This window comes from Thermobia domestica, chromosome 1 (assembly GCF_964235325.1).
Source record: "Thermobia domestica chromosome 1, izTheDome1.hap1.1, whole genome shotgun sequence".
Taxonomy (NCBI): Eukaryota; Metazoa; Arthropoda; class Insecta; order Zygentoma; family Lepismatidae; genus Thermobia; species Thermobia domestica.
In genome coordinates, this window is record NC_137454.1 from 231,876,002 (window position 1) to 231,888,325 (window position 12,324).

At 35.5% G+C, this 12,324-nt stretch overlaps 1 protein-coding gene across 1 annotated transcript in view; it reads right to left on the minus strand.

The window, feature by feature from the left end:
- Positions 1–1,998: 1,998 nt before the first annotated feature.
- LOC145694611 (methionine aminopeptidase 1) overlaps positions 1,999–12,324 on the minus strand; it is a 48,392-nt gene continuing 38,066 nt past the window's right edge. The window contains exons 7-9 of the mRNA XM_081771007.1: positions 11,854–11,997; positions 6,403–6,468; positions 1,999–3,701 (exon numbers count right to left, since the gene is read on the minus strand). Of these exons, the coding sequence (XP_081627133.1) occupies positions 3,535–3,701; positions 6,403–6,468; positions 11,854–11,997 (377 nt within the window). The 3' untranslated portion in view covers positions 1,999–3,534. The remainder of the gene's footprint in view (positions 3,702–6,402; positions 6,469–11,853; positions 11,998–12,324) is intronic.

The window sequence follows — 12,324 nt, forward strand, 5'->3', positions numbered from 1 at the left end:
GGTCCTGTGATCACGCATTATTGCCAGTGATTGTGTGTGCATTTTACGTGGCCGCATGCATCAAATATCCAAGTACTATTTCTGGCCAATCATTCAATTTTCCACCATAATAAATTCACACTGCTGGACCTGTTGAGGCGTAGTTTCATGAACACTCGAATGAACTATAAAATCTTTCCTGGCCCGTCCAATTTCCAAACCTCGACCGTTATTGATCAACTGTGTTCAGTGTTGTAACTAAGACTTCAGAGTAGATATCATCTCATCCTTGCTGGTGGAACTGGGTACTGTACTGCAGAAATGGTATAATACTCCTCTGGAAACCATCGTGACTTACATGCCTTTTACTTCATGACAGATCAGAGCCGTTCAGCACGCTAACTGGGGTCCAACGACGTACAAAGCAGGTAAGTTTCATCTACTTAAGATCTTTCCATTATTTTGATAATCTGTATATTTACACCGTTGTTTATTTTACTAGAAATAAAGGTAAAAAAGTAGATCTTTTTGAGTTCCATTATCGACTCAAAACAGCAACATCTCTCCTCTTACAAAATTTATTAAGATTTTCACAATTATTTGTACGCGCTTCTGTATAAAATATTATGAATAATAAAGAACTTGGCAACTTTATGCGCTTCGTATTTACTTAAGCCTATAATTTCAACGTCTTATTTCCTGACGCCTTCATCTGGACAACAGTACCTTGAAGTGTCTAAGCTACTTGGTTTACGTTTTCGTATTTTTCTTTACTTTTACAGTCATTTCCGCTGATCTAGAAGCTAGTGTGTGTGCCTTTGGTGCATATTGACCCGGGTTCGATTCCCAAGCGAAAGCACAAATATTTAATTTCACAATCATTCAATTTCCTTAATCACCAGTTTTCTTTACCCTAAATGGCTTAACCGTCGGACGTTAAAACATTTCATTTCATTTCATTTCTTACTTTCATGACAAAAATCTTTAACTCCTGCTAGAACATCGAAATTTCCTAATCTTGTCCTATAAAGAAAAATTAACAATGCTTACTGCATAAACTTTTTAATGACTAGAGCATCCTACTATTCTTCAAACCTATCTCAATCCCTCTATGTGCCTATTTTTGAGTAGTATGAAAAACTGCTGGAAGAGTAGTTACACATCCAGCATAAAAAGTTTTACTAGAATACTTACAAATCCAAATTGATAATTTAGTAATTGATCTGTACTCCTGAACTTAGTAATATAATTCTACTGTGTGTCACATGTACCACTATTGAGGTTTAGTTTAGGCACTTCAGTTCTTATTTAGTATGATTCATAGGTTGATCTTTCAAATTGCGATGTACGTATGAAGCATTTGAAGCTTGTTTATGATGCTTTATTGTACATTAGTGTTTAGTTAGGGCTAATACCGCAAGATCATTGTCTTTCTGAATCTCTTACATGTTTTAATTCTAGTTCCTACATTTCTTTTCGTAATTCCCATGCAAGTTTGTAGAGATTGACATGTTACTTGATAAATTCCTGCAAAACTTAGATTGTCTGTATGATAATTTTTATATGGACATTTAACTGAATTGGCAACTCTGAAACAGAATGGACATGTTTGAACAATAACAGCTTGCTGTCGTATGCTGAAAGTTTATACAAGTATTATGAACTTTTCAGTGAACTTTCATATACAGTAAACTTACGCTTATCTACGAATCGGGTCGCACGGCAAACACGGATAAGCGAATTTAGCGGATAATTCTCAAAATGGCCGAAAAAGGACACAAATCAATACGAAAATGCTTTTGAACATTTTTTTTATTTACAGTAGCGGATCTACACATACAACTGTGAATTAATAAATGCTAGTTTTCTGTAGTTACAAACTTGTTGGTTTACTACTTCACAAGAAAAAATCAACTGTTTTTGTTTTTCAGTGTTAAAATACCTCTTTATTGTGACTAAGTTTCTTTAACATTGTCCTGATTGTATATCTTATTCTGCTGCTATAAATTTTCTTTTGACACAGTAATTTATCTTCGCGGAAAAAGGACAAAGAAAATAAAGACAGCGGATAACCCATCCACAGATAATCGAGAATTTATTTTATAGTAAATCTTCAGTAATATGATACGATCAGGAAGTTTCAGTATTTTAGCAAGAGTTAAGATTTTGCTCATGGAAGAAAATATAATCTTAAAAATCAAATCAAGCAACTTGGTTAGATACTTCAAGGTACTGTTGTCTAGATGAAAGCGTCAGGAAATAAGACGTTGAAATTACAGGCATATAATAAACACTAGTACGCATAAGACAAAAGTTATTTATGGATTTCTTCTCTGATAACCTAAAAAGAAGTTTAGGATTAAATGCTCTGCTACGCCTTAGTAAATACCATATTTCAAATATCTGTACGAAATGGTCTAGTCGCAGAGTAGTTTCTTAAGTTTATCAATAGTAAATTATTGAACATACGTGAAAGCCCGGAAAACATCTTGGAATAAATAAATACCTTTTTTTTTTTTCTGTCACTGTCATTAAAAAGAATCGTTACCAGACCTAAGATGATGCTTTTGGTTTTATACCTACGTACATAGCAATTCGTATCACTCACTACTACTGTGAGGAAGTTTATGAAAATAGGAAGTGAGTTTGTGAATACCTGGCAGTGGTAGCAACATAAAATAATTTGAGTGAAAGATTTTACTTATAATAGGTGAGCAGTTTCAAGTCTACTATACCAATGAGCTTCGTCACAGTCGAGTTTAATAATAAGGAATGAAGAACATGAATTTTGTATCTCAATATTATGAACTTTGTTTTCATTCGTGAAATAATAGTCAATTTTTTTTCATGTTTCTTCATTTCTTTTTCTTCTTTGCAACAAAGACAATGGAAGAAATTACTGCAAAATACATATCTGCAAAAAACGTTATCCTGTACTTAGACTTGAATTCACATACAAAATAGCAACTCAATAAATTTCAGTAAAAATACATTGTTACCATTGAAATGTACGCTTCAAACTATCAAATAAACTGTCTTCTAACCAGTCTTTCAGTAAAGCATTATTATATATTCCAGAGACTGTTTCACCTTTTTAAAGGGAAACTATTTATCCCGTGTCAGTTTTGGCAAGAATTTAATTTGTTCCACTCACAAATTCATATTTTCAATTCATTTCTTTTCCCATAAACATCCAATGTATATCAAATATTAACCAAAACTTTTTTTTTAATGAGTGGCATACCAGTACATAAAAACATCAGTAACAATTAAAACTTGCGTGCATTATTATCTTTTTAAGAAAAAGTTCAACAATTCAACAACAAATACACGTCAGCAATCAAATTAGATTTACTGCGTTGTCTGTCTAAAATTCCATTGTTTTCCAGTCCATTGTTTTCTTCCTTTGTTTTCTTTGCTCACAAAAATTAAGACACATTGCTTTTGCCAATGACACAGTAGGCAACAACTGATTGTGGTAAACATGCCAAATTATGCGAAATTCATCTTCCCCTCACCGCTTGCTTTCAGACAATCGACAGTTAAGGCACATCATCAAAGTGTATCCATAAAATACGGTTGTCCATCATTAGCCTGTCTATTAGTTAGTATATCCACACCTGTGTCTGTAACTAATAAAGTGTGTTCAAACTGTGCAGACAATAAACCATCTACTGTCACTGCTGTCCACTTATCAGGCCACAGCTCATCTCTCCAGCTTCCTAAAAAAGAGGGAAGAAAATAAATAATTTATGCTCTATGAAGAATAGTTCATATCATACTAAAATCTTACAGATTCTATAAATTCTTATTGAGCTTTACAGAAAGTTGCAAAACTTCCGTGGAAAGTATTTCCCGAAAGAAACCTGAAACTGGTCACATCTACTGTTCACCTATGATTTCACATTAAAATCTAGTCCAAAGCAACTGTACTTAATAGTGCCGTCATGTAATCTTCCTAACGTACGTTTCCTATGGTTAACACTTTGACACAGTGCTTCTGCGTAGCATTATACTTGGCAGCTTTGGTGCACTCCAAGTTCATATGTTTGCTGTCAAGACTACACCGTATCCTGGCTTTCATATATCGTTTGGAAGTAAAAAGTTGACTCAGAACGTAACACAGTAAACAATACGGAATGTGGATGTAACAACCGATAAGAAGCTCATTTCAAAAAGTAGACAAACAGCATTTGCTAGAAAAGCTATATCCCTACTAGATAATTCACTCCTTCCTGCTCATTGTTCATGATGAAGCACCTACATCATAATTACCACTACCATGTAGCAGTCTCTGATATATCCTGTCCTGTATCCATAGATACATTGTGTTGTTTCTTTTATAAATGTCGGTACTTCACAAAATTCCTTCTATATTGTAAAACTGAAATGGTTACTTTCATTTAACGTAACAGTGGTCTGATGACTCACATTTATAATATTCCAATTTCAAATCTGGGTTGGTGAACAGACTGAGATATAACAATTAAGACTATAAAATACATGAACACAAACTAAATTAAATTCTCTGACAAAACCCTTACAAGCTTAAGACGACCAGATGATATTTTGCATCTGGGAATGTGTGGTCAGCATACAAGTTCCATCACCGTTGTTGCTGGTTTCTTGACCGAAGTCTACTATTTCTTTCTTTCATGTACAGAAGTAGGTTCACGTTTATGGAAACGAACTGGAACGTCCGCTAAGGATGCTGTAATCGCATGGTGAGAAAGCAAAACAGAGCACTTAGAAGGTAAGTGTGTGGAAATGACGCTAGTAGACAGTGAAGTGCGCCGAGCGTAAAATGCCTCTAAAAGTCACCTCATTCTGGAAGGGCTATGTCTCAGCACTTTTCTACACAGGATACAGCTACAGTGAAACTGCGAAACAATGTTTGGCGGAGGGTTTCGGCATTTCCAAGACGGAGACTGCTAATGTAATCAAACGCAACAAACATACACTCTCAGAGAAGATACTATAGGTGTGCGCACAGCGGCAAGAAAACAACACCTTCGTCCCAAATGGACAATGGATGTGATTCCACAAGTGCAGCAGATGGTCATACAGGAGAATCTGCCAACACAAAGAGAGATTGCGAGGGCATTTGGGAGCTCGGAAAGAATTGTCTGAGGATAATTACCCAGGATTTACAGCTTAAAGTGAAGTTTAAGCCACAAGTTCACACATTCATAGCCAAACATTTCCGTGAATGCAGGGTACATTTCAGACAGTTTTATGAACGGTATTTAGCGGGTGACAAGTGGAAATAAGGTAACATTGGATGAGGCCTGGGTCGGGTCTATTTGTCAACTTCCACGCGGGCTGGAGCCATGTACTATCATCCAAAGAATACCAAGAACCGGACAAATTGAGTTCTCACTTGCCGTGATTTTTCCCGGAGCTTCATGGTGGTCGCCTATTTTTGCCACAAAGGAAAACTTCCACTGCATCAAGTTATGCATAATGCGAAAAATAATGCAACATACTATGAACAGCATGTTCTGGAGCCATTATACCGGCGGCATATTCCTTCGTTGTATGGTGCTGAGATGCCAAAGGTCTTTATTCATCAAGACAAAGCGTCCAGCCATACGGCTCTACAACTGTGGCATACAATGCCCATTAAGTGCGTGACATTGGTGTTCGTGCTATTCCATATTCCGATATGCCTGTCAAGTCCTCTGATGCTGCATCGATCGACTTTTGAGCTTTTGGGTTATTGAAGCGAGCTGTTTCCCGCCGTCGTCTGCGCATAGTACAATGGTTGTGGAAAGTCTGCAAGGATGGGTGGTTAAAACTAGATCAAATGTCTTTCAATAGAAGCCTCCTCTACTGGAAACTCGGGTGTCAGCCTATTGCCTACAGTCAGAGTAGACATACAGAATATAACCGCTGGTGGAAACATGGCCTTACGCCCTAGGATGGATGTTCCAAAATAGCTTCCATAAACGTGAACCTATCTCTGCAATTAACTTTTAGACGCAGGGTGAAAACTACATTGCCAACACCATTTGGTTTGCGCAAGATTATCAATATTCCTGCATCTTTTGAGTAAAATATTTCTAACAATGAGAATGGAACTGAAAAAGAAAAAGTTATTTACAGGTCGGCCAGAGAGTTCCATTACCCTAAAATATGACAATAACATATATTTCTTGTTTGCATTTCACATTATATGAAGTAAACAATGGCTGATACGTCCTTTTACACTATTAAACAATCCGTCTACTGTACAATAACGTATTCATGTTTTCTTCCGCATGTTAATGTGTGTCAAAAGACGTACTTTTTAATAACAATTCTTGACTTCCAAAGTTAAGTTTCAAAAAATATCTTTCGAATATTCAAAGTAAAGGATGTAAAAAAGAAGGTTATGTAAACAAGATAGGAGTTGAAATGTTCTAAAATGTAACTTCCACTCACCTTCCGATATCATAGGTTCAATAGTAAAACAATGGCCAGGCTTCATAACTCCCACTGCCTTATTTTCTGAAACATAAAAGTAGAATTCATATTGATCTATTGATATATATCACAAAATGGAAAACTCAACCTCATAATGTAAGACATGTAATTTTATTTGTGGTCCCTCATTAATAAATTTAAATCTATATGAGACACTAAATTATCTGAATCACGTTTAAAGATTTAGGATACAATGTGATTTTGTTCAGTCTTTAATAAAAAGCACATTCAAAGTTATGAATTTGTAAAAGTAACTAGGATTTTGAACGAACTACTGAAACAGGTATTTGTGATATGCTGATACAAATTGGGATATCTAGCTTAACAATCCAGTGGTTCCTTCAGATAGAAAGCCGAACAAACATTTGAAGGAAAATCGGTATCAAATATACTGTGATAACTCACTTCAGGCCGTTCTTCATCACGCTATCTCGCCTCCAAGAGCTAGATTACATGACCATACCACCGGCCCAGGCTAAATGAATATGGTGTTCCAACTTTCATTTGTATAAATTATCTTTGTCTTTTATGTGATTTTGCAACTAAAGTTTACAATGAGCTAGAGATGATATATGTGAAACACAAATTATAGAAGTTATAAAGTTAAAAACTAAGTGTTAAAAAACAAATGTAAATAAATAAAAAATCACAGTAAAAATTAATAACGGTAACTACTACACTATTCAGTTTGTTTCTATGTCAACCAAATTATTTTCACTCGAGGTCGCGTGATCAACCATTCTGGCCAAAGATTTGGTAAACAACAATCAAAATTCACAATAAAAATAAATAACGCTAGCCACTACACTACTCAATCTGTTCAATATCAGCCACATATTTTCACTCGAAGCCGGTGATCAGCCATTCTGGACAACCTTGGAAAACCTAGAATCTATAATCATGAACATTTATGGCAGTTAAATTTGATATTATAAGAAATAAAATTAAGAAATGTATTGTGTTATTGCATTATTCAGGGTTGACTGGTTTAAACCAAGGTGGTTTAAACCAACTGGTTTTTTCAAAACAACCAACTGGTTTAAACCAAAAAAAAAAAAAAAGCTTTAAATCGTGTGAACTTAATGGTGACATTTCCACATAACAAACCATCCGCATTAGACCTACGTTTATTTACTTTTCACCTTTTAATCAAGGAGTCCCGTGTTCAATTCTCGGTCGAACCACAACCCATCTTTTAAGCGTAAACCAAGTAGCGATTCGAGGTGTCCCTTTAAGCGAAAGTCTTCTTCGTGATAACCTTAGTATTTCAAAAGGATGTTAAGCCTAAACATACGAAATGAAACCAAATTATACATTTCTACTTGAATGAATGCCTGTTGTTTTATAAAGAAGCCAAGCTTGCCTCTTATTGATAGAAATTGGCAAAATTTATCAACTGCCTACGTAGCTTCCAACATCAACTTGTATTTGACTGTTTTAATTTTATTGAATGATATCTACATACCAAATTTGTAATTTAATACCTCAGTTTTAGCGTAGTGATTATGATATGTTGACCTTAAAATTTTACATACAAATACATTTACAGTAATAACAGGATTTACCCAATGGCTAAGGCGGGAGTTTCCCGATTTATATATAATTCTACTTGTGTAACTGTTTATCTTTTTGTCCTTTTGAAATGACTCTTGACAATTATATTAACAAGTACGCCTATGTAAAGATCAGTACAACGTATTTTTATCAGGAGTCCTTCGTGAGTAAGTCGGCAATCGCGTTTGTGACCAATTAGTCCCGGTTTTGTGTCCAAATGGACAATTTCTCTTGGATGTAAGTCGAGAAGCGGTTTGGATTCCGCTTTAAGCTTATGTGACCCCTTCCAGCATAACCTTGTTGTTGCATAATAACACCAAGGCGAAACAAACTAATTCCTGTCCATATCTAATATAAATACATAGAGTAAATTATTTAAACCCCCAAAAAAGTTTAAACCCAAAAAACTGTTTTTTTTTGTTTTTTGTTTTTTTTTTTGGGGGGGGGGGGGTTTCAATAAAAACCATGGTTTTTGCCAACCCTGGCATTTTTTGATATAATATGAATTATGAAATCGGAATCCTGTGCTTAACATGAAACGTATGATACTATGCAAATTCACGAGGAACAAATTTCAATACTAACATGATGTACAGAAAAATAGTACACCCAAATTACAGAACGGACGTTAACGGTTAGCGCTCTTGCTTTACAATCAGCAAGTTATAGGTCTGAATCTGGTAGTCAATCTGGCAGGTTTTTCCTGTTTTGTTAGGCGAGTGCCGGAATGGTGCCATTAACCACGAAAGTGATTGGTTTTCACACCTGCTAGCGATCCCACCGTGGGTATTTAAATTATACGCTGACTCCCTTAGTTCATTTACTTTTTAAAAGTACAAAACCAACACCGCTTTTAAGTAACTATTCTGTTTTTAAATAGAAATCAATCAAACGTGATGATCACACACATTAAATCCACTGTGTTCCAGCTACCGCATGGTGTGTGAATACGTCACATAGTTACAAGGTTAAATATAGTCCTGGCTGAGTCCTTTAACACTTTTGTTAATTGCTGTAATGTGATTTTTTTTCCCCCGACAATTACCTTAAAACCGTAACAAGGAAACGAAGAAATCATTTAAGAAGCCCTATAGTTGACTGAACGGTACTGTAGTTGTCGCTGCCAAAACACACTCATATGGATAAAGTGTGAGTCTCATATCGCGCTTTACATCACGAAATGAGCTACCAGTATCAAAAATGTTTATTCTTATTGTACAAACTCCAATGTAAGTTGATTTCACAAGTTATACCTTCAAATTTGTGTAATAACTTCAATGCTAATTATAATCTTCTGTTTAATAACATCAATGCTAAAATTAAACAATCATAAAACAATTCAATATTCACTATACGAACATTCCATAGTTGTTTAACATGAAATTAATACACATTATGCACTCATATTCTTCTTTACCACATCTTAGCTACTTTTTTAACCACTGTAGTAGTGTAAGGAAATACGCACAAAGTGACAAAAATTTCCTACAAAATAATTTAATTCCGTTGCAAATATAACTGATATGTAGCTTTTCCTGGAACAGTAATAATACAAATAATAGTTATTTCCATTCCAGATAAGATGATCTTCGGAATTCCAGAAGATATATCGTCCTGGCAATTTAAAATATGATTTTCTTTACGAAAGTTACAGGAAAAGATAAGAAAAAAGAAAATGGACTACAGAAGCTAGTACTTGTGTGTGTCTGATTCTCGTGTTGTCTTTCGTGCCTTATTATATAAGATTTATTCTACTTTTAACAGGTGTATCAAAAAATAAGGTGAATTTGTCTCTAAAACCCATAGTTCGTTATGTAGCTAATTAATTTTTGTATGTTACATATACCTAGCTGAAGGAAGCCTTCGGGCAATTAGAGCCTTCTACGTCAACCCGTCTGGTACCTAGAGCAATTTAAATATAGCGTATCGACTAACATTACTCTAAGGAGATGAGCGGCGTCATTCGTTTTTTGGGGATCAAGGAATAGAAACATCTGACACTCATCAAGAACTGGTGGAGGTCTATGGAGAGAGTGTTACGTCGCAAAACAAGTGTATGTGGAGCAACGCATTCGCAAGTGGTAGGACTGTGACAAATGATGACAGAAATGGCAGACCAGTAATATCCATCACCAAAAGGAAAAATGAAATCTTTAAGTTTTACGTCCCACGGTTATGCCGGTTAGGCTAAAGGAGACGGTGATGATGATAGATGAGTGAAAATGATGGAATGAAGAAAGTGGGAGGAAACGGGAGAACCCCGAGAAAACCCACGAGCACGGTGTTTGTCCACCACGAAGTTCACTTGGCGGGGGCTGGGATCGAACCCGGGACCCCAAGCACCAGAGGTGAACGCTCTACCACTGAGCCACCGCGCCCCCACCATCACCAAAAGGAATATGTGTGACGTCAATACGATGATTCGTGAAGACAAAATAGTGAGACTGCATGACATTCCAGATGCATACAAATCTCAAATAGTTCAGTGAGGAGTATCGTCCATAACCAACTTGGCTTCAGAAAAATGTGTGCACTGGGCGCCAAAATATCTGAGTGAGGATCAAAAACACCTTCGAATTGGCATTTCATGACCAACTTCACACGATATGTCCAAGAAGGAATTTCATCCCTTCACCGCATCACAACGGGCAATAGAACTCCAATACCTCTATAGACACCTGAATCAAAACCCAGAGGATGACATGGAAACACCGCCGGCCAAGAAATTCAAACTACAACATCTGTCAAGAAAACAACGGCTGTGTTTTGGGACCAAGAGGTTGAATTTCTGACAAAGGGTATGAGCATTACGGAGGACACCTACTGTCAAACCATGAACGGGCTGACAGCAGTCATACGTCAAAAAGGAAAAGGGTCACCACAAGAGAGGTATTGTTACATCATGATCACGCACGACCACATGCAGCCCAACAGACCAGTACACACATTATGAGTTTAACTGATAAATTCTTAACCATCCTCCGTACAGTCCTGATTTAGCCCCTTCCGACTACCATTTGTTTGGACCGCTGAAGAAACATCTCTGTGGGCGGCATTTCGATACATTGGAAGAGGAACAATAGACTACGGTTACCTGGTTAGGAAACCTGAAGTAACATTTCTTTGCAATGGACATGGACTATTTGGTGTCATGTTGGAATGCATGTTTGAACCGCAATGGTTCTTATGTCAAATGTTAGTGTGATATTATGTGTTAAACATGATGCAACTTCAGATATTTATCTTTGCACGTTTTTCAGTAAATCGAAAATTTAACTTACTTTTTGATACACCTTTGTACGTACTTTTAAATTCTTTTATTCACTGAAAATTAACTTTTTGCATGTTTTGATGTTTCTTTCTTGCTGAATTTGGACTGGGAGTTCATTATAAATCCTGGGAGATCTGTAGTATGTTTGATACTGAGTTATACATTTTCTGGTTCCAATTATTTCCAAATTTTTGTGTGCTGCCTTTCTGGTTGTATATACACGCTTAATTACATTCTACTTATCTCTTTCTTTTCAACATACATTAATACAATTTGTATATTTTAAAGATGGAACACTGAAAGTTCCTCACAGCGTGTACCTAGTATACCATCATACTCTTTTTCTCTTAACATATTCTTACAATATTATTTTGCTGTATCATCAGCGGTTTTAAGTGAGTAGAGTAACCTGTTCCTCAGATCAACTATTTCATATGTAAGTGTACTAAGTGTACTATTTATAGGTGCAATGTTAGAAAGAAATCTATACCTTATTTTATATATATATATATATATATATATATATATATATATATATATATATATAGGTATAGATTTCTTTCTAACATTTACAAAATACTTACTTGCATAATGAGGAATACTAGGCGCGGTATGAAATAATCGGTGGATTCCATGACCACAATAACTTCTAACTACAGAAAACCCATGGTTTTGTGCATGTTTCTGTATAACATTTCCGATTTCTCTATACTTCTCTCCGGGTTTTACTGAAAAACGAAATGACATTTTATAACAGTTCCAATTTGGCTAAACTTACAGTGCATAAGGAATGAACACAAAACAACAAAACAATCTTATCGTAAATTTATTTTACGTGTTGACTATTTAAATTTAAGCAGATTTTTAAAAAGAACCAGATGAAGATATGATGTAAAGTTTGTGGTTTGTTACCAAATAATCAAAACAATGAAAATCCACGTATACTAAAATGGATCTGAAATTTCATTCAAAATATAGTTACTGTACACAATATACTTTCTTTCTAACATAGCAGAACTACTTCAAATTTAAGACAAAATTTATAAAGAATATGA